Source organism: Harpia harpyja, chromosome 2 (assembly GCF_026419915.1).
Source record: "Harpia harpyja isolate bHarHar1 chromosome 2, bHarHar1 primary haplotype, whole genome shotgun sequence".
Classification (NCBI taxonomy): domain Eukaryota; kingdom Metazoa; phylum Chordata; class Aves; order Accipitriformes; family Accipitridae; genus Harpia; species Harpia harpyja.
The window spans coordinates 60,856,585-60,883,982 of record NC_068941.1 but is presented as its reverse complement, the minus strand read 5'-3'; the positions used below and the strand labels follow the sequence as shown (position 1 = coordinate 60,883,982).

General features: G+C 40.6%; 1 protein-coding gene across 5 annotated transcripts in view; it reads right to left on the bottom strand.

Moving 5' to 3' along the window:
• Positions 1–27,398, bottom strand: part of TEC (tec protein tyrosine kinase) — a 55,019-nt gene that overhangs the window by 4,246 nt on the left and 23,375 nt on the right. For 3 of the 5 annotated variants that reach the window (XR_008234136.1, XM_052780119.1, XM_052780120.1), the window contains exons 3-16: positions 12,995–13,096; positions 11,891–11,972; positions 10,232–10,360; positions 8,841–8,881; positions 8,192–8,373; positions 7,191–7,256; positions 5,391–5,445; positions 5,149–5,228; positions 4,496–4,629; positions 3,205–3,279; positions 2,234–2,405; positions 1,852–2,068; positions 1,237–1,301; positions 1–119 (exon numbers count right to left, since the gene is read on the bottom strand). Coding sequence is in view for 4 of the 5 variants with exons in the window: in XM_052780119.1 (XP_052636079.1) it covers positions 1–119; positions 1,237–1,301; positions 1,852–2,068; positions 2,234–2,405; positions 3,205–3,279; positions 4,496–4,629; positions 5,149–5,228; positions 5,391–5,445; positions 7,191–7,256; positions 8,192–8,373; positions 8,841–8,881; positions 10,232–10,360; positions 11,891–11,972; positions 12,995–13,096 (1,519 nt within the window). In the remaining variant the exon portion in view is untranslated. Of the gene's footprint in view, positions 120–1,236; positions 1,302–1,851; positions 2,069–2,233; positions 2,406–3,204; positions 3,280–4,495; positions 4,630–5,148; positions 5,229–5,390; positions 5,446–7,190; positions 7,257–8,191; positions 8,374–8,840; positions 8,882–10,231; positions 10,361–11,890; positions 11,973–12,994; positions 13,097–13,490; positions 14,893–15,999; positions 16,169–27,398 lie in introns of those variants that run through there. The other 2 variants (XM_052780122.1, XM_052780121.1) reach the window with 2 other exon arrangements.

The following is a 27,398-nucleotide window of genomic DNA, read 5'->3' as shown; positions in this document are numbered from 1 at the left end:
CAAAGGACCAGACATCTGACTTGCTGCTGAATCGGCTATAATTAAAAACTTCAGGGGGGCACCATTTCACCGGGAATTTAGCCCCCGAGGAGCTTGTGTATTGATCATCAAGGACATACCTAAAAAAAAAAAAAAAAAAAAAAAAGAAAAAAAAAAGAAAAACATGATATCCTTCAGTCAGCCTCCAAGCCTGCAAATCATAATTTAGATTTGGATTTGAATATTAGAAGCTCATATTGCCACCTAATGGCCATGATTGTTAGCATCACACGATAAAAATAGCTTCTCTGGGGCACTACTAAGGTTTCAGTCAAGACCCAGTTCATTTTTCTGATTACCTCAGAGTCTTCTCTTGTGATTATTAGCTATACAACACAGGCCTAGGCCACCTGCAAGTTAAATGTCTGTATTACAAAAGAAAAGGATGCAAAAGCATAGATTTCTTGCTCTGTTTCTTACCAGCCAGTCTGAATTCAGATGTCAGGGGACATGCAAGCTCAGTAGCACAGAAAGGTGGCAAAAGCCAAGAAGACCATGGTCAAACCACAGTGCTTTAAGACCTACCTTATAAGCGCTGCTCCCCACTCCCTGCCTCACCCACACGTCACCCACCTGACGTAGCACCCGTGGGTTGCTAACATTGCTAACAAGGGCAGGAAATTAACCCCTCTCCAGGTCTCAGCACCTCCCAGCACTTTGGCTAGCGAGATGCAACTCTGAACCACCTACCCCAAGAGGATTCCAAACTCACTGAATAGCCTCTTTCTATCATTTATTTACCAAAATACAGATTAACAACTATTATCTCTGCAGCATGAGCTCTGCTGTCCGAGACACAAGCTCTAATGTGCCCCCTGCATCACTACAAGATTAAAATTTGCAAGATTTTCACAGATGCTACAGAAAGTTGCTAGTAGAAGACCAGTCAGACCACAGAGTCAGTTTAAAGCCAGTCCTCTCATGGTAAGCACTGGACACACTTACCTCTCTAGAGAATAAACTGCCTAGTTTTGATTTTCCAGAATTAAAATGAGTAAGGAAATCGACACAAGACCATAGAACGAACAAGCTTTAAAGGCACTGGAAAAAAAATGAACCATACGATGCTCCCTAGAGAGGTCAAAAAAGATAATTTTTGCCTGTATTTTGCTGGGCATGTGTTGCCTTATGGCTAAGTACAAGGGTTAGGTGAATTTTCCCAAATCCCCACAAGTATGTCTGCACACTCAGCCGTACCTTGTCATTCCAAAATCCGACACTTTGACCACTCCTGAGTCACTCACCAAGCAGTTCCTGGCAGCCTGCAAAGGGAATGGTTAGAGTTTGACGAAAAACTTGCAGTCTCTCGCAGACAAATTACAATGGTCTAATGAGGACTTTGTCCTCATTGCATAGCAAGTTCACCGATTTACAAAGTTCAGTGGTGTATTCTCATTATGCTCTGGAATAAAAAGTACATGTGCATTTGCTCTCGATAGTACTGCTTTGACAACTAAACTATTTTGTAAAAAAATCACCAGAAAAAAATTATCATCTCGAGGGATTCATGAGTGGTGAAAATGGCACCAGTAAAGAACAGACATAAGCTATTATTTCAGTGCAAATAGCTATCAACTCTTTATAAAAATTTCAGATTTTATTCCATTTTCTCAGAAGAGAGAAACCTCTCATCTTTTTCTGGATGGTGCAGCTTTAAAGACTTGCTTAGAACCTAAACAGCCAACTTAAACTACTTAGAATTTTCTGCAGGAACAAAAAGCAGTCATTTACAAACAGGCCGTATCAAAAAGGAATAAGTAAGCTCAAAAATAAAAACTTCTAAGAAGAGTGTATTGCCTAATGGGATGTTACCAGGTCTCTGTGGATAAAGCTGTTTCTCTCCAGGTACTCCATTCCCTCACATACATCTTGGCACATAGTGAGCAGGACGTCTTTACTCAAAACTCCCCGTTTTTGTCTCAGGTAATTGAGAAGGCAGCCATGCTCCATGAACTCCGTCACAATGTAAATAGGTCTCTGTTGTGTGCACACACCATACAGCTGAACTAATTTAGGATGTGTTAGCTTCCTGAAAAGATTGAGATCGTGTCGATATTACTTCCTCCGCCCAGTGCTAGCTCTCCAACCCACAAAACTGCAAAAAATACCACCCACCCCAAATGTTTTATTTATAATCAGTATATGGCATCAGAGGCCTAGAACTGCCAGTAAGAGTGCCAAGCACACAACTCACATCATTACTTTAGCTTCTTCAATGAAATCCTCTTCATACATTGCACCTTCCCGAATTGCCTTGATGGCCACTTTATACTGCGCCCTCCATTTCCCAAGGCGCACTACGCCAAACAGACCACTCCCCAGTTCTCTCATGAATGTCAGTTCCGAGGGATTTATTTCCCATTTCTCTATAAAACAAAACAAATGACAGCCCGTGACTCCTGTATTAAGGAACCTACTGAACTGGCAGGTGATAAGGAAGAGGAAAGGGAAACTGGATTACTAGCAAATTAGGGAATTTAGGGAGAAAACCTCTTAGAATTACCTTGAAAACTGAACACTTCTATACCTCACAAAGCAAACACACTTTTAGGTAGACATGACCTTTAGGCAGCTCCTGACCAACACAGAGGCAAAACCCAAACCTTCTTGAGGCCAATAATTATGTACTGATATTATCAGACTTGATTTCAACAAGCTGCCATTACAGAAAGTTGTGCCAATACGTAGCAGCTGCTCACATCACCTGGTGTGCCATGCTTAAAACAGGTTATTCCAAATTTATGTTAAAAAAAAAAAAAGTAACCCCTCCACAAAGATCAAAGGGCCAAGGTTGAGTCAGAAGTCCGGAGGCTTATGAAGGAGCCAAAGGCACAGCTCTTTAATCGGGCAGAGCTCAAGGTGCCCACAAAAGCATGGAGGAAGATGCCAAATTCCCCTGAAGCACCGGTGACACATTCTGCCTCTCCTCACTGCTGCCCTTGGCACCACATGCCTGCCACCAGCCGTGATGCCTTTGCATGCCGATCCTCTGAGCAAGGGCCTCTGAGCTACAACCTGGACCCACATAAGTTACTATAGCCAATCACAGCACAAAATTAGGTCTTTCAAAATTTTTAGAAAATATTGTAGCGTCTTAACATACATAAAATCATTAGAAAAGGTACGTGTAGATGACGTAGATATGCGTAGATAACACGCAATTACCATAGCTGAATCCTGCAGTTGTTGGTGCTGTTGTCTTCTTTGGGGTCACTGGGTAACGCAGCCTGGTAACGAGACCTGAGGTTCAATGATAATTCAAGAGACACAGTTTACTTCTGAAATAGCACCACGCAGCAAATCAGCCACGTGTTCACTGCAAACTTCAACACTGATTAACAATAAGCTTATTGTTACATACAGCTTTGACCATATTTTCTGCTATTGCATTGTGTTGACTATTAAAAGTGCCTACAAGAGGTACACAGGAGCACTCACTGCATTTAACTTCTTGCATCTTCTTTACTGGCGAGACATAGATACAGATATATGCATATGTATTTGGGCTTTACAGTTATGCTGGCACCAAAAAGACTGAGGACCCCTTTCATTAATCAGATCAGAAAGATTATCTAAAACTCACAATGTTACTTTTGATCATTTCTGTTTCACACATACAAATCCCACCAGGTTCAGTTTATGTATATTTTTATAAAAAAAATAAATGCTGCATGCTAGCTGAATATTCTCCTAAAATCTTGTCAGAACTTGATATGACAAAAAGAATGAAGCAATTAAAAATAAGTAGCAAAATCAGTTGTAATAAATGAAAAGCAGCTTTATGTTTTTGGAGCATATTTTCCAGAATATCGTCAGGAAATGCTGGGTCATCTGAGCTTGATATAAACATCTGGAAAATATAGCTCATGAGGGAAATTTATGCACAGACTTGAATTGAAAAAATATACTACATTAGTATCTGTGCCTTGAACCCGATTCCTGAATTCTCCCCATCCTATCATACAGTGGGAGGACACCAGCATCAGCCATAGATCTGAAGATGCATCTTTAGGGATTTCCTGAAGAACACATTACTATTCTCCTCATCTGTTTGCTATATGGAAAGGTAAGATCATTTTAAGTGGTGGTGACCCGCAGGTAAAATAAGCTAGTGCCTGGGAATACTCTGGGGAAGTACCATCCCTATCCATCTGCTGTGGGTTACAGGCAGCTGTTGGAGACACAATGTGGAGCTGAAAGAATGATTTTTCCTGACTCAATACAGCTGTTCTTCTGCTACTCTGGGGACAGTAGCATTACTTTTTATTTATTTATTTTTACATAAAACTTTTCAAATTATTGTCTATATTGGAAAAATGCAAAATGCAGTGTCTCATGACTTCCCTAAGAAAGAAGGATCTATAAAAACCTAAAAACCTTCATAAAAAGCCCTAAAAACACCTCACACTCCTTTTCAAATCAACCCTAAGCAACAGGAAAAATCCAATTCATCTACCTGCTGCGTTATGTTTATGATACTCAATTATTTCTGGAATGGAGTTAAAGAGATGCTTTTCTGCGAGGTAGTACTGCTTTGGTGACGTCACTGTTTCTTTTATATGGTAGTGTCTTATTCCTGATGAACCTTCTCTGGAAAAATAATAACGATAATAACAATTAGTAATAATACAACTTCATTTGTTGTGAATTTTTTAAGAGGATCACATTGACTAGGAAAAGGAAACCGAAAGGGTTAGCATGGGTGCCCACTGTCACACGTTTCAGGAACAGCTTGAATATCAAAGATCTCAAGCGCTGGTGACTCACCGTCATCTCAGTGCTCAGACCAAGTTGAAGATAAACCCACAAAAGGTTAATTTTCAGCCCAGCGAGCTCCCACACGTCGAGGCAAACACTTGGACTGGCAGGAGGGAAGAGACTGAGCGGGGGGGGGGGGGGGGGGAGAGCAAGACCTCCTCCTTTGGGTGGTTCAGGTCTACACTGGATTAAACCAAACATGACCTAACCATGGAGTCAAGAAGCTCATTTTAGTCACCCATCTTTTTTATCACAGCAGCCCTCATTGCTTTATTGAGCTCTCTCCTGGGGTTTCCTCCAGGTCATGGATTTGGACAAGACAAGGTGTGCAGAGCAGCCACAGAAACTCACCCTCCAAATTTTGTATAAAGGGAAACTGTATACAGGCCAGGCTGACTTGAGTCTCTCACCACAAAACCACCTTCTTTATCCTAAAATGCAAGCACATCGACACTTTTGTACAAGCGGTTTTAAACTGCACTCCTCTTCTACTCGTTCTGTGATTTGCATGTGCCAAAATAAGCCTTCACTTTAATAAAAGAAGCTACTTGACGTGCATTTTACAGTTAATACTGTAAGGCTGCTGTGCTCACCTCATTTCTGAGGAGCTGCTCTGCCTTGCTTCTGTTCAGGTTTCTGCTGTACCACCTGCAACACGACATCAGTAACCAAAACTTCTCCAAGGTGCATGATTTACATAAAATGCTTAAAACAAAGCTACAGATTCAATAGTTTTATGGTAAACGAAGGTCAAGAACGGAACCTTTGTTAATGTACAAAAATCAGTCCCTATTGCATTGTGCCGTTCTCCCATAAAAAATGCCCTGAAAAAAAACATCCAGTGCGACCCCACAGAAGCCAATAAAGTGCAGGTAATTGAACTAATTTTGTGGCAAAAACACTTCTCAAAGACGTGCAGGCTGATGGCAGTAGTTGCTCTGAACGGCAGCCCGAGGGCAGGCTGGCAGCCCCAGGGAAGCAGCTGCCCACCCACCGGTGGAGCCACCTGCGGAGCTGCCTGCTAGACCGCTGTTTCGTGCAATAACTTCACGGTTCTGATTTTCCAGGGAGGACCCACCTACCAAAGAGGAGCTTGAAAGTGAATTAAATGTCACGGTTGCACATCCCCAAGGCTCGGTGCTGCATGGGCAGGTTAAAGCAGCCACAGAAGCACTGACATTTCAGCCAGCTGCAGCAAATAACATAAAAAGGAAAAACACGCAGCTCGCAAATGGCATGGTGCAATCATTTTGAGCTATGCTGTCACAGCGGTAACCAAGCAAGAAAGTGGCACAGCAGCCTCTGATCAAGTTCTGATGTACCAGAGATAGTGGTTTCTTGCAGTTGGTAGATGACCTGGAGTAATCCTCCCTGGCCTGTGCAGTGACTCAGAATTATAGCCCCAAGGTGGTAAGGCACAAAGTGGCTGGACCAGATAAGGCAGCCTAGTTCCTTCCTTCCCTTTCTGCCAGCCCCACAGCCCAGCCCAGAGCAGGGCAGGGCTCTTAACAAGAGCCTCAAAGATGAGAAAGCAACAAAGAACAAGTAAATCCCTCTTGTAAAACTGAGGGCAAAATCCCAGAAGAAATTTGACCTTCTGTCAAAACACAGCAGTAGGAGCCATACGTGGCTGAGAGTAGTTTTGGAGCTACTAATGTGGTTTTGTAAACTGGTTTTAATTATTTCCTTACAGCTCCATTTTATCTGAAAGTCATGAGATATATCTTAAGTTCTCAGGCACAACGGTTCATGCTGTAGTGACATTTGAATATCAAGAACAACAGGCTTGGAGACTACAGTGTTAAACGTTATCCCGATGTTCTTAAATAAATACTCCATAATTAAACATCAACTGGAAAAAGCTTTTACAGCTGATAAGTTATATGCATACACTGAGACTTAAAATGCACCGAGTGATATATTCTCTTGAAACTTAGAGCTGCTTTCCAAAATCTCTGTTCTGTTGTTTACTTTGAATTATTTCCACTATTTTGTACTCTACTATCTCACTGCCACACACTTTGGATAGATATGTCACTTTAATATTTAAAAAACCCAATTCAGCACACTTATAATAGGTAAATTTCCTTTAAAGTTTCCCCTTGTCCATCAGAGAATTGGGAGGGGTTTTTTTGCTTTAATGGTAATAGCCTAAAAACTACATGCCTGATGGCCATCTCACTGACTTGACTCTACATTACAAATCACAGCAAAATCAGTGAGGAGAATCAGAACAAATATATGCCTATTTCAAATATTTAAGTTTCATCTCTGAGATCAATGCTATTGTATGTAAGTAATTGCTTTCAAAACTTTAAAAATACATTGTTGTTCTTAAAGCATAGGTTTCATTTTATGATCTTCCAGATTGTAATTCAGATATTCACACTTACTCATATTGATCAAGGTTGTTGGACTTCTTTCCTGTTACATAGTTGCTTGGAATATATCCTTGTTTTCTAAAAAAATATATAACATATCATCTGAATGAAAACATGTAAAATTGCATGCCTAGAAGACACTGTTTCATTCTGCTAATCACCAGAGGTCCCTTGCTGTCATTTATTTATTACTGACCCACACACTCAACTGCTGATTGTACAGAAACTAATTTTCTACGTCAACATTTCCATATTAACTTTCACTGCACCTAGAGAAGTGATACAGGCAGCAAAAGTGTCCAAGAAAACCAGCAGAAGGGGTGAAGAAGCATAACCCTCTGCTGCTCTGTCACTTCGGTGCTCGGAGGTCCCAGTCAGTAACTAGAAATACATATGGAGCCTGCCACGGCCTGATAACTCATCATTACCCCTAACATACTGCGACAGGGACCTGATAAATATTGAAGTATGGAAGCTTTCACCTTTAAAACCACAGGGAAAAATTTTAATCCAGGGAATGTAAAGTTGTAGTCATTAAAGCATCTCAGTGCAACTCTCTCTCAACTCATTCAAAGATTGCCCCTAATGATCTAGCTATTAAATAAGATGATGATTATTCAAGTCTGGAAGTCAGAGCCTGCTGAGCTGAGTGTTAACCATATTGCTCCCTAATGAGCCATTCCCCAGGGAAGTGGGAGTACTGTACCAGTCTAGCAAGGCTTTGCAGCCTGGCTGGTGCTTTAACTGAGAAACCATAAAGTCTGACAGGAAATATAACTGGAAAAGCTTCCAGTTCTGCAACAGCGTTTGCACTCAGGCCCCACAATTTATTAAGAACTGCACTTCTTAAAATTGGTTTCTATGTGGGAATAAAGGTAGGGATGAGATTTCAGGGCTGGGGTCCAAAGTGGGATCTAATACAGTTATTTGTTGACACACAGTCAATATGAACGACTACAACATGGAAATAGCCTTATGAACTTTATAATGAAAAACAAGGAACTCATGTTTACCCATATTTGTCTCTCGCCTTCCACCAGTGAATGTCGTTCTTCTCAATCACCGTATATTCTTCACCTTTCTCTAATCTTAAATCATGATGTTCTGTAGGCTCAAAATCATACATTGCTACCACCATCTCCTCCTCTTCGTTGCCATTTTCTTCAACTGGAGGAACAGGTGGCGGAGGCCTTCGCTGAAAACGACCCAACATGATTATCATCCCGCTCTGCTCCATTATTCCACCCCATCCACCCTTACCATCACACCAGTGCAAACTAGCTGAGCATCCCAGAGGCAAAAGCTGGGCTAGTTCCAGGTTGCCCCAGGAGTGAGCTGTGGTGGCCTGGGAAGGCAGCTGGGGTGATGGGCAGATGATCACCTGGGTGCTACCCATGGGGCTGGCTTGCGCTGCAGCCCCGCAGCTGCCAGTAAAGGGCAACGCTGGCTGGCGTTTGCTTTTCGACCACCTCTCCCACCAGCAGTACAGATACAGCTAATAGGTGCAGCTAAATTTCAATGGGATTTTTTCCATCCTGAGATAGAGCATGATGCCTATGGAAACAGACCTTTGCTCCAGGATAGGGAAAGAATATCTGGAAATTTAAACGCCATCTCAAAAAGCAGCAGTTATCTATTCAAAATTATAAAAGTTCTACCTACCGCACTTTTTTCTGGTATTGGAGAGGGCAATCTCATTACATCTAGAAACAAAGCACAGGAAGAGATTTGTGTCTATCCATTTAGCTATAAATTTAAAAACTAAATAAAAGGTTTAAAGATATTAAAACCTTATCTGAAATTAACTAGCCTTCAGGATAGCTTAGAAAATCAGAAAGCAAAGACAGCTCCAATTAAGCATTACGAAAATGTTGATTAAGTATTCTTGCAAAAGCATCCTAAATCAGCCAGCAGGCTACATTCACCACAAATTTGGCAATGTCTGTGCCACACCAGAGCGTGCCACACAGACATCCCTGAATCAGCCCTCAGATGCAGAAATATATGAGAAATAAAAAAGGGATAGAGATAAAAAAATACATAAAAAGAAAGCAGTGTTCCTGTCACCATGATAATCTAAAGGTTTATGTTCCTATTGACATCTGCTCTTCTAAAAAAAAAAATAGCACTCCCCCTTGCCCTTCCTTTGCTAAATAAGGCATGGAAGTTGTATGTACTTTTTATTATTTCTCTCAAATCCAAACCTATTTTTTCTCCCGCACTGCTTTTTTCCGCACTTAAAAGGTTCAGCTATATGTCATGTTTTATTCTTGCTGGCCACGAGCCACTGTTTATTCAAGTCTTTTAATGCAACAAAATCCACAGGTCCCCACCATTGCCACTTAAGATGCCAACAAAAGAAATCATCTGGGCACCTCCGATTTCACTGGAAGGTAAGCAATGGCTCAATTTCTTTTTCTGCTACAGAATTTTCCTTAAATTGAGGACTAAATAATTACTGTTAGCATCTGCTGCTGAACAAGCAGAACCTGTGATTTGGATGCTGGAAGATGCACGTGCCTATAGAAGTCAGGTTCATCCAGGTTCAGCATACGGACGTTTACAAACCTCTAAGAAAATTCAGTCCTGTGTCTGTAAATACATTGAGCCTTCTTGTATCATTTTTATACTCGACGCAACACAGTTATTATTCTTTTACATGGGTATGTAGAAGTTGTTTATTAAAACTGAAGAGCTGGCAAGGATTTCTAGCTGAATCTTTTTCACCATCAGGTTTTATATTCACTCTGAGGTAAACGCTTGGTCAAATAAGTTTCAGATGGGAAAAACAAACCAAGTGAAATTCAGCAACCTCAATGATTCCTTTCAGCTTTCTCTAAACATTTTTTGTGAGGACAATTTACTGGCTTTTATATTTTTTACAAAATGTTTCGAAATGAAACATTTTGATTTACTTTAGGCACAGCATCAATGATTCACCCTGCTCTATAAATTTGCCTGATATCTAGGGCATTCAGGTGTGATGACAGGATCGTATAAAAAAAGCAGAAAAATATACCAAAACAACTTCATGTGAAAACATATGTACTTACTGTTTTCAAAAAGATTGTATTTTTCACAGCCAGGTGCTAATTTTTCTGTCTGTCTGCAGCACTGATAAATTCCCTCTGTCCAGAATTTAGGATGATATTTCACCATTATATTGCTGTTGTTCTTTATTTCTACAAGAAGAAAAGGAGCATATATTGAAAGATTAAAAAAAAAAATCTGGAAGAGAGCCATTTTAATAAATATTACAGTATCTTTGACAGGAGACATAATCTTCACTTGTCCTTGCTTTAGCATTGCTTCTCTTAAGGACCTTCTTGCAAGTTTACATGGAGGTGATACAATGATAGTAGAGGATGTTTTTAGGATAATGCATTACTTTATTCCAGAAGAGAGTGCTACACTCCCTGCCTAAACCAGACACCCCAACAGGCCCTTGGTGCCTCCATGAAAGGAGACCCAGGTGCCCACCCACACCCTGCAAATCAGTCCAGCAGCTGGGAAAGCCATGGGGGATCTGCCTGCCCCTTTTCTTTTTATTACTGCTGCAAGTTACTCAATTTCCTCTACAAACAGTGTTCTGGAGGAAAAGATAGCTGAATTTTATTGCTATTCCATGGCACAATGCCTGTGTTTGGTCTGAAAGGCTCCTTACCCCTATCCTAAGGGCTTGCTGAGTTTCAGAGGTTATTCCTTGCCCTGTGGTCCCCAGACCAGAAGTTATTTCTTATTACTTTACACAGCACCTGCAATTAATGTGAGCATTTGATGGTGGCAGAAAGCATCAAGAGGCTCTTGGGGGGGGCAGGGGGGAATCAAAAAAATCTTTACTCACTATGATAGCATTAATCAGACCGCATCTCAGTGGAGATGCCTCCTGTCTTCTAAGTGATGCCATTAACTAGCTTGGATAAGCTTTTTGATGATTTACACATTGTACAAAAACAAAGAGTCAAATTCTAATTGCAGCTGGCCTTCACAAATCAAATTATATCAGTCTGGGTGTTTGATACTCCCAGTAGCTGTTATCACATGCTGTGTATGCAAACGATGAGCTGGCCCATTAAAAAATAAAAATCAGTGGATATATGCAACAGAAGCTCTACCATTTTATTTTTCTAGCTTGTTGTGGTTTGACACCGGGAGCAGCCACTCGCCCACTCCCCCCACCCAGCAGGATGGGTTTGAGAACAGAAAGAACAAGAGGAGAAAACTTGTGGCTTGAGATAAAGACAGTTTAATAAGCAAAAGAAAGAAAAAAAACCCTAAAAGTGATGTAAAGGCAATCGCTCACCATCTCCCATGAGCAGACCAGTGCCCAGCCACATCTCTGAGCAATGGCCAATACGGAAGCCAAAAAACCCCAACCCCTGTCTTCCTCTACCCCAGTTTTTAATTGATGAGCACAACGTCATATGGTCTGGAATATCCCTCTGGTCACTCCAGGTCCGCTGTCCCAGCTGTGTCACCTCCCAGCCTCTTGCCCACCCCCAGCCTACTCGCTGCAGGGGCGGAGCGGGAAATAGGCAAAGCCTCCACGCTGTGCAAGCACTGCTCAGCAGCAACTAAAACACTGGTGTGTTTTCAACACTGTTTTGGCCACAAATCCAAAACACAGCACCAGGTTAACTCCAACCCAGCCAGACAGCTCAAGTAAAGGTATTTACATATGTCAGATGTTAAGTATGAGCAATTTCCATTACCTTCTTTCAGATTCCTCACCCACTGATCCCGGCTTTGTGCACTTGGTGCAAAAATATAAAGCGTATTAGCATCATATACAACCTGGAGGGGGAAAAGAAATAATCAAAATACATTCACCTGGTAACATTCATTTATTTATTCCTCAGTAAACAGAGGAAACAGAACAAGACAAATGACTCTTGCATTTGGCAAAATTGGTGTACTCGGGCACAAAATGCAGAAACTGCGAAAAGGTTATTAGGGTTTGCTATTCATATATGATGCTTTCAGTAGCATAAGGAAGGATTTTGTAATGGTATATTATCCTGAGAGCATTCCTTAAAATGTTTGCTTCACGCTTTGCTTTGTTCATTCTTTACTGTGTGTTTTCTAAAAACAGTTCTATTTAATTGCTAAAGCTATTTCATCATCAGACGTTCTTTGTTCCCAGCCATTTCATAACTCCTTGTGATTCTGTACTGCTCCTGGGTTATTCTTGCCTTCTTTTTCTTCACTGCTTGTATTGGTGGAAGGCAAGTATTGCCCTGGGAGAAAGGGGCCAGCGTCCCCTTTCCGGCGGTGGAATTCACCCTCACTCCAACCCTTCCCTCTATCATAAGCAGGCATAGCATCTGACCCCTCATATTTTTCTTTTTCCCCCTCTAAGCACTTCGTTTTCTGTGTTTAGTTCCATTCCATCCACAATGGAAGAAAATGCAACAAGTTTTATCTTGATTTTCTTATTCCTATACAATTTAATGGTAATTAAATTTAATTTAATGTGAAAGAATGAAGACAGGAAAACGGGCTGCCAGCTAACCCGTTTTGGAAGAAGACCAGGACAAAGCACTTTCCAGTCAAAACCCAAGCAGAGAGGGTGGGGAAAAGAAAAGACCAAGTGTATGAGCCACAGCTCTCAAGGGAGGCAACTGCAGAGGGAGCAGAGCTTGCTGAGCAAGGGTTTTAATCACTGATCCTGAACCACCCCACACACAGCCCCAGAGCGCCAGAGAATGGGCTCCATACTTGGAAGTGGCAGTAATTTCAAGCAAGTTACATCCAAATGGCTTGGCACTGTTGAAAAGAGCACTGTAATTTATATATTTTATATAAAAGGAACATACCTGAAATGGATATTTATTTTGACAGGGAATAATACCATCGCTTTTTACAACTTCTACACATTTAATCCTTGAAATATCCACAGATCCTTTTCGGTACTTTTTCTATAAGAGAAAAGCAAAAAACATTATGTAAAATATAGCAAATTTATCTAATTCTCTTTTTTTCAGCAGAGACTTCTTGCTTTCTTTTCCACTTACGACACTGATGTTGCTTTAACTGCAGAAGTAATTTGAAAAATGAGAGAGAGAGAGAGCGTATAAAGATCTACACTGGTGAAAGCACACAGAGTACAGTAAAATTGCTTAGTAAAAAGTACCTCTTCTTCCTATGTAAAGTTTCCAATCAGTTGTAATCATAGGTTTAATCTACTCTTCTTTACAAAAAATAAACTTGAGTACAGATGAAGGAAGGCCTCCCCCCGCTGCTGATTTTAAATTATGATTAAAACTGGTGAGTGAAATAGGCACCAATGCGTCATCTCATCTGCTCCCTCACTCTGTTGCTGAAGTGCTCCCACAATTTTGTGGCTACTGCCGTGTTTCACCAAGTTTCCAGAGAAACTGGGATGCTGCACAGGCAACACAAGTTCATGCTGAGGCAGGAAGCAGAAGATATGGGTGAAACCCATCCCTGAGCCAAGCCAGGGTCTGTGTGGAAGGAAATTCTTTGACCAAGGCTAGCAGAAGCCCTGAAGAAGCAAGGTCAAAAGCACAGACATCTGAGAAGATTTGGCTCGCCTAAATTGATAATTATGAAGATTTTAAAGAAGGAAAGGACTGCCCATGGTGCTCAGCAGGTTTTGCCCAGAGTAACAATGCATGGAAAAACACTGCAGTTCAATGCTCCAGAGGGGAAGCTCTGTGGAAGAACAGCCCGTAACTGGAGGTGGCATGTACTGGGCTTTAGTCTACATGTAAAAGCAGTAGGTAATAACAGTCCTCACACAAGTCCACACACAAGTGGACCTTTTTAAAGTGGCTGTTTCTGAAGGAATTCAAAACCATTTTCCTCTACGTGAAGCAGAAGAGGCTAAAAATGAAAGCCCAGCACAGAAATTTACAACATGCTCTGTTATGTGGCAAAGGGAAACACATGAACGATGCACTTCCAAGAGCAAAATCATGATTAATCTACAGAGACTGTATAGGGCCACTTCTCACTTTTGGGAGAGCCGAGTCTCTAATAGGAGAGGAAGTTTCTACTGGAATCTGGAACAAAACAAAAATGGCAGCAGCTCATGGCTGGTCCTGAATTAATCCACGTCAAAAATTTTGATTTGCCAAGCACATCCAATCCAGAGTGCAGCTTATGAAAGATGAACGCTGTTCAGGCAACATGGAAATAATTAGTAATTAGTGAATTATTTGAGATACTACAATCCTTACTCAGCTGCCCTGTTCTCTCCTGAGGATGGAAATTTCAGCCCAAATAGTGCAAGTCTGGCACAATTATAAGCAACTGAAAACACAGTGTTATAAACAGAAGCAAACAGCAACTTCAAATATAGCTGTCACAATTCCACCACCCTTGAAACACAATAGTTACTACCCATGGAAAACATGGAAGTTTTAAAAACACGTTTAGTACTCTGTCTCTTATGTATATTGTTATGAAGAAAGCAGGCAGAGAAAACGTGCATTAAAAATTCATGCACGTCATGGTCAGCATCAGGAAGAGTGACAGGAACTAAGTTCAGATAAAGCTGTAACTGTTATTTAACACCAGAAAAAACCAAACCAAAACAAAACAAGAAGCCCCAGTAAGGGGCTTTTTAAAATGGAAGGGGAATTAGGCATAGTAGTGAACCATTAAAAAAGTCAAATCGTAAACATTACCATGAGCTCATGAGCTGTACTACAAAGCTGTACCATGTTATGCTGAAAAATAATTTGCACCTGGTATGAAACCTTGGATATTTTTATCAAAAAAAATCATTTTAAGTCTTCTGTTTCTTTTATGGTACCCCCCTTACTTGAACTTCGATTACCTAAAGTAAAACATGCATTCATGCAAATACCAAAAATTGAGTTACTGAAGTCTACAACACTTGGTACAGCAGCAAGTATTGCTTCTCCCTCTCTCTGTCACTGCGTGGCAAGCCTAGCAGCTTCAGGGCTGCCGGATTAGCCAATGCAGAACAGCGGGATCCAAACAAGACATGCTTTTTCACAAAGCACAGAATTCAACGCTCCACATAACTGTGTTGAAGACACCTCTCCCGGTCTTTTTTTCTGCACAACAACATATGAAGAAGAAAAAAATGCTTGCCACTTCTGTAATGTATCTAGCCAGCTTTCTGTGTCCAGTGGGGTACACACATATTGCTTGGATCCCATCTGCTGGTTAACTGAGGCTGTGGGACAGAGAGACACAATATGCATTGGGTTCTTTTTATCCGGAATGACAGAAATTCTTTAGATGAACAGGCTTTATTACTTTCTCTGAATCCCTCTCTCCTCCAAGACTCGGAGATTTTCATGTCAAGTCTGGCATTCAGTGAGTGCTCAAAAGGACCATACATGTGCAGTAGGACACTGGTGAATCCAACCAGATAACCAACTAACATTTGGGAAAAAAATAAAGCAAACCTCCTGATACACAGCACATCATTCTAGTAATCGTATTTCCTAAGTTGTCCCCTTTCACAAATTAAGGTGGCTCCCTTTGCTTCATCATGAGATGCTAAATTAAGCCAATTCGAAGTTGACCCACCTTGCAATCCCATCCAGCAAATTAAGCCTAATGTGAGAGAAGATTTTTCTGTCTTTGTGTACTTTACAGATTAAAAAAAACCTTATATATGTGAAATTAAATTAAAATATACTGCTCCAGACATGTTTCAGATTGCATCAGAAGCAACAGTTATTAATGACCAACAGCCTTCAAATGTCAGGTGTGCAGCTGTGTTTTAGCTCAGCATTTCTCACTATTAAACCATGGGGCACAGGAACAGGAAGGAATGACTCAAGAATAATGCTAAAAAGACCACTGCAATTCCTCTCACCTCCCTACTTCAGTGATTTCCCTTTACAGTGGGACATCTTGCACACCATCACTGTGTTGCATTTATTCTGCATACCAAACGACTTGCTCTAGACCCACGCATACGGCAGACATGAAATGGAGAATCAGGGGACAGCTCAAGCGCTGAAGTAGTTGGGAAGTAGAGGTGCAGGCATGAGCCAGCCATGAGAAATCCACCCACAAGAAATCCACCCACAACCATTCTTTCCAACAAGTGACCTCTGCTACAGAGAGACAAAATTAGTACAATGGCTAATTATGCAACGTCAAACCATAGGAGACAGAGGGACGTTCTTCACTGTTGTCTTTGGAGGTGAAAGATAGCTAACATAGTAGAAAAAGGTTAGGTTCACTGTAGAAGTAGTAGTATTTCACCCACACATTCACGCATGCTGCCTGAACTGGACACAAGTATTCACAGAGGATATGGAAACATCACAGGCCGGTGAACCCAAGGGACCTATCAAAGCTGGTCCACCCCTTTTCTGAAGATAGATATATGCCTGTAGACAGAGGCCTATAGAAAGGAACATGGTTAGAACAGTAGTAAAGGTATAAAAATACTATATCCCAATAAGGATAACAAATAGATAAAACTACTATATCCCAATAAGGATAACAGATAAAAATATGTGCTTCAAGTCACACTAAAGGTTGTGGTTTGTTTGGTTTTTGCTTTTTTAAAATGTATCTGCTTGCTGAAAATAACAAAAGGGAAGTGACTATACAGAAACTACTATAAAAGCTTCTCAAAATGCAAAATGCCATATGTACTTCATACTTGCCTATGCTTCAAAAACTTGATTTACCATTTTAGAAGCCCTGCTCCTTGCTCACAATGAGGATGGCCAGTCCAGGCAATAAGTCTTGTTTCCACGCAATGCAAAAAAATAAGCTATTCCCATTATTTAATGCATAACACTAATATCAAGAAGTTGTAACACTAGACCTACATTGTCAGATATGGAAAAAATATATGATTACACAATTCCTTAAAAAAAGAAAAAAAAAAATCTTAGAATACAGGAAGACAAGAAATATCTAAGTGTTAGATAAGTATACAATCAAACAGCTCATCCTCTGTACGCTTGGAACTACTCCTCTGCTGAATATAGCTTAAGAAGCCCATATTCCCACTATCTGATGAAATGTTTCTTCAGTGTATTTCCTCTTTGCTGATGAAGATATTGTGTTGCCTACCTTCAGAAAAGTGGAGTTGGGGGGTTAAACAATACAAAGGACATTCCATTTGGAAAAAAAATCAATGCGAACACGCAGAAGTCAGCCAGGCTGTAAAGAAATAGCTAGATTTCATCTCACCCATGCTGTCTATCTCTCTCTCTGCTGTTCATACTATTCTTTCTCCCATGCTTATCCCCATGTAGGAAATCCTGAGGTCATCAGCATGTGACCCACGGAACTTGTGTTCTCACAAGTGTAGAAGGTCTCAGCATTACTGACATCTCCTTTTATGGAGCTGCTCTGCAACTTTACAAAACCTCAGAAAAGCCTGGCTAACCCAACATCCCCTGTAGAGAACTCCTCTGGTAGAATATGCTCCAAAGCCAAATGTAAGGGTGTTTTCATAGCTTTTTTTTTTTTTTCATTATTAAATAGCATTGCCATTTAGCGGTAAGAAGCACTGGATACTGCTGCAGTTCCCTCTTGAGAGGCATTTTCACCCAAGCAATTACTGATTATGCAAATATAATTACTGTAGCTAGGTGTTAGATGGCCACATTTTCCATCCCCTTATTTTCCAGTATGTCAGATATGCTGAAGAATGCCCTGCCTCCTTTCAATTCATTTTTTTAATGATTATTCTAAGACAAGCAAGTAGCAAGTATTTCTATTCACCTTTCCAAAATGGCTAGAATTGAGATAAAAAGTGAGAGGTGATTACTACTCTGATCCAGTCTGACCTGATCCAAGATCTGACTCTTGGGAAGAATTTCAAGGGGAAAAAAAATACAAACTATAAGTAAGAAGGAGGAAGTCTTAAACGCTGTCCTGCAACTAGGAAACTGAGAACCCTTCACCATGGCCTGGCTGCTCAGCAGATGCCAACTACCACCACTGGAGAGACTGAAAAGCACAAAAAGAAATTCTCTGTAGTAGCACTGATTCAACTTCCTAACCATGACTACAACGCATTATCTGTAATTTACTCTTCTCCCGCAACTGAGAGGCAGTCAAATGTACACAGTTACAAGTTATGATACATTGCTGCAATCATATAAGGCAGCAATATAAGAGCAAAGGACACAAAATAAATCAGCCAGGCCTGCACCCATATTAGGCCCTAAATCACTTACCACCTTTCAGCTTTCAAAATAACTAGCACATAGCTTTGGGTTCTTTCAGACAAATCTTCTCTTCCTGGTTTTCTGTGAAGCCTTGACAGAGCTCTGAGTCTGGCCAGCCCAGTTGTTGCATTTCTGCCCTGTTTTCTCCCCTCTCAGGGCCATCACTCTGTCTGTAGGGTGAGTGACACCTTTCATTCAGCCACCCCTCTGATACAGCCTTATGCTGTCTGAACACTAGACTCGGACAACTTGAACCAAGAAGTCCACGGCCATCACAGGCGAGCTACCAGAGCGCCGGGACAGGACCAGAGAGGTCACCTAGCCGACGCACCAGCTGCCTTACCTACTCTTTCAAGGATCAGATGATGGAGTCCCCGACTACAGAGCTGAGGGGTTTTTTTGTCTTTGAAGATTCCTGTGCATCACTAGTCCATCTCTCTGCTTTAAACACTTGCTGCTCTACCAACCCTTCATCACAGTCCAGGCTTTTGGGAACCTCATCCTTCCCGCTGTTCCTGCCCCGAATCTTGCAGGCAGGTCCACATCTTCCTTGAAACTTATTGCCCCAACCCAGATGTAGCACTGCAGCTGATGCCTTATCATCAAAGATTCACAGTCCCGTTTATTCATCCTAACGTAACTTTTGCCTTTTTCACAGCAACAGGGTATCATTGATGCATACCCAGCTTATGATTCACTATCCTATCACCCAGGTCCTGCTGGGGACAGCCTGACACTTTGCTACTTACTCCCATTCTGTATTTGAACATTTCAGCATTCCTGCCCAAACTTTTACCTTTTGCACTTGTCTATGCTGAATCATATTCTAAAAAATAAAACAAACAAACAAACCCACCACACACCTAATCCCAATATACCACTTTGATTTCTAGACTTTTTTCCCAAACGCTTGTGGCTCCAAGTTTTATGTCGCTTGAGAACTCAACAAGCTTCTATTTCAGCAACAATATCACTAGTGAAAATACTGAAATGCAAGACAGGACACCCCATTCAAGACAGTCTTTCACTCTGAAAACAAGCCACCAATGCCTATGGAACACTGTAGCATGTGTTCTGCTGTGGGAGATTTCATGGAAAATGGGGGACATTTCTTTGAGCCTGATTATTTAGAGTTAGCATAAGTAGGCCGCAGTTAGCATGAGTGGGCCAGAGCACGTGACAGCTGCAGTGTGAAAGGACTTTGAACCACCAGAAAAACAACGGACATGAGGAACTTGGACAGTGGAGCAATTAATAAATCAAGATAACAGAATTGCAGAGGCAAGAAGGAGCTGCAAGAGCTTTAACGCAATTAAGAAAGCTGTCATTTCGGCTTACAGTATTTAGCTGCGGGATGGGGACTTAGGAGTTGGTTTGTATCTTTGTTAAAAATCGGGGTTTCTTTTATTCTTGTGTATTTTATTAGGTATAATGTTGCTTTTACTGTGTTTAATTAATTGTGTTCATAGATCTTGTAGGTTACCTTGATCAACATGAAGGGTCAAGATTCTTTGTGCATTGCAACCGCATCACAAAGCCCATGAACCAATAGACAGGGTGGCTATGACTCGTGCAGTGCGCCTGGCCAGCGAGCGCATGCGTCATAGGCTCCCCATGTTGCAACCGAGGCGGATTTTGGCACCCGCTGGCCACGTGTGCTGAAATCCATTCCTCTGCAGATGTATAAATACCGGGATTTTCCGAAGAGCATCGGGCTGGTCTATGGCAAGGCCATCGTTGCCTACGTGGGGACGCCCACATAAAGCTGGCACCTACCGATTGCTGGGCTGAGTTTGCGGCGCAAGACGGCACAAGAATGTATGGATGGTCCATCTTCCTCACAGTCCTCGGATGGATGTAGTCACGGATGCTGCCGCAAGCCAAAGAAAACATCTGGATGACCCTGGCTGACGTGACTGGACAAGATTGCTTATGCCTCTGTACAGCAGCACCAAGCAATCCCTTTTTCACAGGTTTAATAGGGGGTTCCACTGGCATCAATGAAGTTTAAGAACTTATTGATGGAAACAATTGATGAAAAAATGAAAAAGGGGGAATTGTTGCGGACACATATTTAGCTAACGGTCGCAAAAGTATTCCAGACGCCTTTAGAAGGCCTTGAACAGAATAAACAAGAAGACAAAAAAAGAAAGATGCCAATTAGAAGAACACAGGTGCACATTCCAAGATAAAGGGAACTTGGCACGAAGAACCTCAATTCGGCAGTTTATCTTAACCAATTAGGCTGAGACAAGTTTCGCATGTTTTAGTTAGTATAACCAATTGTGTCCGATGTTTAGGCGCGTGTACAGAGTTAGTATAACCAATTGTGTCCTATGTTTATGCGCGTGGACAGAGATAGTATAACCAATTATATTTTAGCTTTTGGCGCGTGGACAGCTGATGTTTAGCTTGACAAGGTATATAAGCACGCTATTTGGGCAATAAAGGGGAGAACAACTTTAACCGTATCAGTGTCCGGTTGTTACTCGGCTCACGTCTCCAGATGGTTCCTTGCAACATTCTGCAATCAGATTTACAAGAGGTTTATATAGGTCATTTCTAATGCTGACATCTGAAAAAGTCTCATACAGCAGTGTCAAAAAACCCTTACTGGAATGAAAAAACAGGGTATCTGCTGCTTCTCTGCAACCCATGGCACTTGTTACCCTGTAGCAGAAAGAACACAGGTAAGTCTGAGATTTCTTTTTTTTTTTTTTTTTTTGGGGGGGGGGTCTTGTCAAATCTTTGTTGGCTGATGTGCAGTTTTAGTATCTTCCAGGTACCTTCAACAAGAATGTTTTTATTAGCACTTTTCTGGAAATTATCTTCATAGCTTACAGTTTCTCAGCTTCTCCTCTGCATTCTTTTAAAACTAGGCCTTTTCCAGCCTTCCAGAATCTTACTTATCTTCCAGCTCTTCCTTCTTAGCACCTTTAAGACCCATCCACTCCTGTCTAGTCATAAGGTAAATATTCTCATCCATGCCTTGTCAGTGTCTCAACAGCTACAACCTACACTTTTCAACTTCAACTATGTCTAATTTGTTCCATCTCATAAACATCAAAATTCTTCTAGAAAGATAATTACTGCAGATCCTCGTTTTACGTCAGATCTTTCTTTTGGTATATGTTATAGACAACAGGGAATCATCACTGCAACATAACCAAGTTCTTCTACAACTTAAGCTTCTTTATGACTTGCTCTTTTCAAGTGAGTGTTCCCATGCATCTGTTAAAGCTGCCTCCATTCACATGAAGAGCTTTAAGTCACTTCTCCAATTTGAACAGCTTTCACTTGCACCTGCTTAAAATTTCCCCAGCTGTGCCTACAGTTATCTCTTCTCTTGGGTTTTCAGCCAATATTTGGGGTCTTCTGGATCATCATCAATACGGTAGTTCCGCCTATGAGCAAAAAATTTATTTTAAAAAATTATTTTCCTGAATCTGGGGGAAGGTGGGGGAACGGGAACAAACAAACCAGGCAGGATGGAGCTTCGTGGTTCCCAATGACAGTATCTACTGCTTTCCAGTAAACCTTCTATCCATACCCTGTCTATGAGATTTTTCTTCTCAGATTCTCTCAGCTGCTGTCCTCCTGACTTGTTTTAGCCCACAAGGTTTCTGGGGCCTTTGCTGCAGAGCAGTCTTCTCTTTCACAATCACCTTGATAGGTCAAAATGCTTACCAGCTTTATGTGCAGCTGTATTATGGACAATTAATTCCTACTGTTTGATCTACCTAGAAGAAAACTGATTCCTTACTATATTTGCTCTGAGCAGTGGCTAGCTACAGACCTAGATCAACCCTCCTCTTCCCCAGGCTACCATACAAAAGAGGTGTAGGCATCTAATCTGCAGTAAAACTTTTCCTGGTTACTGTACTGTCTCATCAGTGCTTTGCATCATGTTTCTACTCACTTGTTGGTGCATCTTATGCTTCGATAAGCAGCTCCTCAGAAGGACTGGGTTTTTGCTCTAAGTGTTCACTGCTGTTGTGGGGGACTAGCAGCTATCACAAAATAATTAGATCAGTGTAACATGGCTTATATAATTTTTACATCTGTGTATTTACTTGAAGCAAGACTCAGCTTCCCATGTTGCTCTTTCTCATCAGAGATGGATGTCTCACAATCCCATTACTCTAGCTGAGCAAAGAGATCTGTATATAGGAATAACAATGCAGTTATTGCTATAGGAATAACAATGCAGGTATTGTTATATCAACAAAAATGTCTAAGTTTGCTTGAAAAACTATAATCTGAAGAATATCCATTGGTCAGTCATCTACAGATTACCAAGCCACTTGCTAATTCTCTGTCTTGATTTCTATGTAATCAAGTGCAAAGAAAATAAGTTAATTTTAACTATTTTCCTAATGCTGCTAATCTGTAGAAGCAATAGTTGTAGTCATTACAGAGGTATTATAGAATTAGAAAAGGTGGCTACTCATATTCTGAGTCAGCATTTAAATACAGATCTTGTGAAGAAGTTTGAAAAGCCCTCTATTCCATCATGCATTTTGACTCTTTAGTTTTTCATAAGAGGTACAAACACATTATTCTCTACAGGATGGATGTGACAGGCATCATTCTAAGTGGGATAACTTGTAAATACATCGTTGTACTTGCTCAGCAATACAATTTGTGCTGAAAATCACTGTTACAAGTTAATAATTACATCTTTAATTTTTTATATATAGGTACATATATAAAAGCACGTATGTGTGTGCATTTTAAACAATCCATTTATCCTGACTGCACTTTAAAATTTTTTATTCTTTTTTTTTTTGACAATGCTGGGAAAAACTGTGCTTGATTGCTTTAAAGATTGCTGAAGAGTAAGAGCTGAACTGATCTAAAGCCACAACCTCTCTTAGAGACAGTTGTGAAGGCATGTCCTCAGTAAGTACAGCTAAGGACTTCTACATGATTCATGGAAGAAATGTATATCTATTTCTGTTTCCTAGAGGGAACACAGCAGCCAATTCGCAGTCCTCTTCCAGGTCTAGCTGGAATAAAGTTATTGTACAAATTTGCAAGTATCTTAAGAAAGCTCGATTGTCACTAGCTATGACTTGGAACAAAAAAAAACCAAAAACCAAACCAAAACAAAAAAGGCTGTGCCAATCTACTCATTTCAGAAGCTATTTATCTTACATTAGAAAATAAGAATAATCAGTGAAGTAATTGGAAGCGTTTTCATAATGAATTGTGCTTTCATTTATACAAAGAATTAAATCACCTGTGCAATGACTAAGGAAACCATACAAATCGGGGTAATTAAATAAGTTAAAAATAATGAAGGATAAGTACTATAGGAATAAGCAACAGTAGAATGGATACATATTAATCTTCTGTTTAAAAAAAAAAAAGTAAGAAAAGTAACTAGCACAGCTTTTTGGAACTCTATAATGCTGTTATGCTCCAAAGGAAGTATTTGCACAAGACTAGCGTTGCAATGAAGCTACACAATGTTACCCTGAAACCTGCAGCTTTAGAGTGGGCCCCAGAGCTTTTAAAGTTATTTTTCCTTCCTTAAAATATCACCACGGTAATTTCTGTAGCTTCTGTCTCCTCTCTATTCAAATTACAAGAGCCAAATACAACGCTTGCAGAAGAACTTTTTTCCTTAGGAAGAGACTTTCAAAATTAGCAACCTCCAAGAACGTTCAAGGGGGTTTTTTCTGCTTTTTTTCATATAAATCCTGGTTGGTTTTTTGTTAGTTTTAACAGTTACTCTGTTTATGCAAGACAGTTTTCACAGAAGTCTGATCCTGTTGGCAAATACCACTACCGCCAGTGAAGGTAAGAGCACTCTGCCCTTCCCAAGATCAGCTCATCAAAAAGCTGCCTTCTACTTGACTCCACAGAAGCAACCTTCTAAATAAGACTCTTAAACGTTTTCCTTCTGGGCCTATTATTTGCCTTCTCTGTGGAAGCAAATGGCTTCTGCATACTAATAAATAGGTAAGTACTGTGCCTACACCAATATCCTCCATGCAGCCCCTCCAGAGCTAATGGGGTATGGCAGCACAGACTCTCCCCCATTTTGTCCTCCCTTTAACGCCGCAGACCCCAATTCATGCAAACGCAAGTGGGGTAACCATGGGGACCAGGATTTAGCCTATACCTTTGAAAACACAAAATCCGATATAAACATTTTATTGCCGTAAACGAATCCATACAGCAGACATGAGCAAACAATAAGGATGCTAAAGCTTAAAGCATTTTCACATTCATAAGCTCATATTCATCAGCTTCATACTCAAGGTCAGTACAAGTTGCTGTGGGCTGGAAAGGTTAATGCAAGCATGCCGCGCTGCGTGTGGGAGGACAGTAACTAAACCACACACATCGGCACACTTTCAAACTAAAGAGTGTCACTGCTAAGCAAGCTGAGGCAGAGAAAAATACCACGGTGAAAGGGAACACTCCACAGCTCCAATAAGTATGAGGATACTAACAGTCCACACACCGATAACAATTTATAAAATAATGACCAGGTCTGTGCCAGCTCTGTGGAAGCACCACACTCATGAGAAACATCAATGTGAAATTTTTCAAACCAACAAACTAGCAGGACATCTCCCTTGCACAAACCAGCTCCTTTCAACCACTCCAGTGACAAGAAGTACTTTAACACCTACGTTTATTATCTTGCCTTCATCTCAAAGAATTTCCCTTACCTAAAATGCCACCTAGACCAAACACCTCTAGTCTGGTGGCACTTTTAGTTCAAGTGAGCTGCTCTGTCAGCATGAGCTAACTAAAACTTGCGTCAAGTACATGTTACCTGCTGTCATGACTATTCTGTAATGCAGCAGTAAGCCTGCCCCAGTCAGGGCCACCAGACTACCCTAACATCTTCTCACAGTTCAGAGGCATTTTCTCACCATTCATTGAGAAAAATTCACAACAGTAAAATTTATTACCACACAAGGAGAAAGAGGATAAACCAAGAGCACTTGGCAGACCGCTCTGGTGGGCGCAGTAGCTTGAATGCTATTTCTGTGTGTTCTGTCCTGTTGGCTAACTCAAGAGGAATAAAAGATGCTGTTCTTTGCAGCAGCTAAGCCACTCTGCAAAGGAGCATGTGGGGCACTTGCACCATGGGATGCCAGCCACCAGGCACACTGGTAGAGCTGTAAAGTGATTATTCCCTTCCATTACAACTGTTCAGCAGATATTTACGGAAGTATTTCCAATTCAGTGATAAGGTGGACTCCTAGATAAACACTAAAGTTTGATTTTCCAAACAGAGTCAGCTGAAAGTGTGAATGTACCACACCTTTGAAAATAAACTCCAGAGTATTTTAAGTTGAATATACAAGATATGAGGCCACTTTTGACAGAAAATGGCCAAACGTACCTAGGGCCGTGCATATGTGAAGTTATTTCCACAAATGCCTCCTTGGATTTCAAATGTGCACTCCCTTCAAGATGAAATTAGCAATTTGGAAAAAGTCATACCAAAACTTTAGCTAAATTTTTGCTGGTCAAAAATACAAAATAAAAAAATCTAAATGAGATTCTTTTTTTTTTTTTTTAATTACTGCATTAAATATTTGCTTCTCAGGCAAGCAGATTAATTTCAAAATTTCTTACCTTTGCTTATTATTTTCCTACAGATTAGTATTTTTTTATTTCTTAGAAGAAAATAGTTCAGGAAAATGAAGCACAGCATACCTGAAGTAGCATGCTGAGCTTTCAAACCACACAAAATCGGAAAGAGATTTCCTAATAAAATATTTTATGCTAGTGTTTCCTCACTAGAACACTACATGCCTTTGCTATACAACCAGATTACCTGGAGAAGTTACACTGCAATCAATGCCTCCAGCAAGCATAGTGCAAGAGTCCTCAAGAGCAAGGGCCAGTTTGTGCAAAAATGCCTACCACCTCTCACTTCCAAACTGCTGTAGTTACTACTGTCTATGTAAACCTGTTTAAAGCTGGCTCGGTAAGTCTACAATGCCTATTTGAGAACATTGTACATATCCTAAGTCTTTCTGACTGTAGCATATTCGGTTTTATAGTACATCTCCATATTCAGAATAGGAAGATATTTTACTTCTTCCCTATTTTTATACATTGATGATCAGTACTCTGTGCTTGGAGGCTGGTTCAGTTATTTCTTACTACGATGAATTTTTGTCTTCGTTACAAATGGAATCCATCACATTCAGATCTCATTAGCCACTTTCACAATATTAAGGAAAAAAAGACAGAAAATACTCTTTCCAACAATGACAGCTTATAAACTGTTAAAGGCTTCATGCAACTTACAACATTAACTTAGCCTTTTAGATGTTTGTAATTACTGTTAACCCAATTTTGCACAACAGTGCAATAATGGCATTTCCCCAACATTTACACTTACTAATTTGCAGAACTTATGCCAAAAAAAGCCAAAACCAGAAGCCACCTCCAGCTTAAATAGAATATTCCTCTTCTCTGACAACATTAAAAATTCATCTCCATGATGCTTAAGACAAGTCAGTTCCTGATGTATCTTTATTTTCAAGCTTTTTAATGTCCATCTTTTTAACCAACCTTAAGATGATACATCTCCCATTTTTTTACCAAACAGCATAATGCCCAGAAGAAGGCAAGCCATAAAAGCCAAGGTCCTGTTAGCTTCCTACACAAAATAAGCTTCCCATGACATTACTCATAATTGTAGAGCTTTGCACAGGTAACCTAAACCAGGACTCTCCTTCCTCAGGTTTCTGTGCTTTGAAACCAGTCTTGAAATTCAGCCTCTTTACTGATTCTGTAGTTATGCTTCATCGATAGTTCACACGCCTCCTCCATGACCTACAGCCCAGCAATATTTTTAAGTGCAGAAGCTACATTTCTCCTTCTCATGGCAGCACCACAGCTCCAGCTTCACTGTAGGCACTTTGTGCCATGACAGGGTGCCTGAGCTGCTTGAAAGCATGTATAAAAAGATTTAAATAGGTTATGAGCAAGTTTAAACAAGATTTCACCCTGTTGTTAGGAGCCATGCATGTGAAATAATTGTTTATTGCTCCAAGCAGGTATATGGCACTTTGTCAAGACATAGGACAGA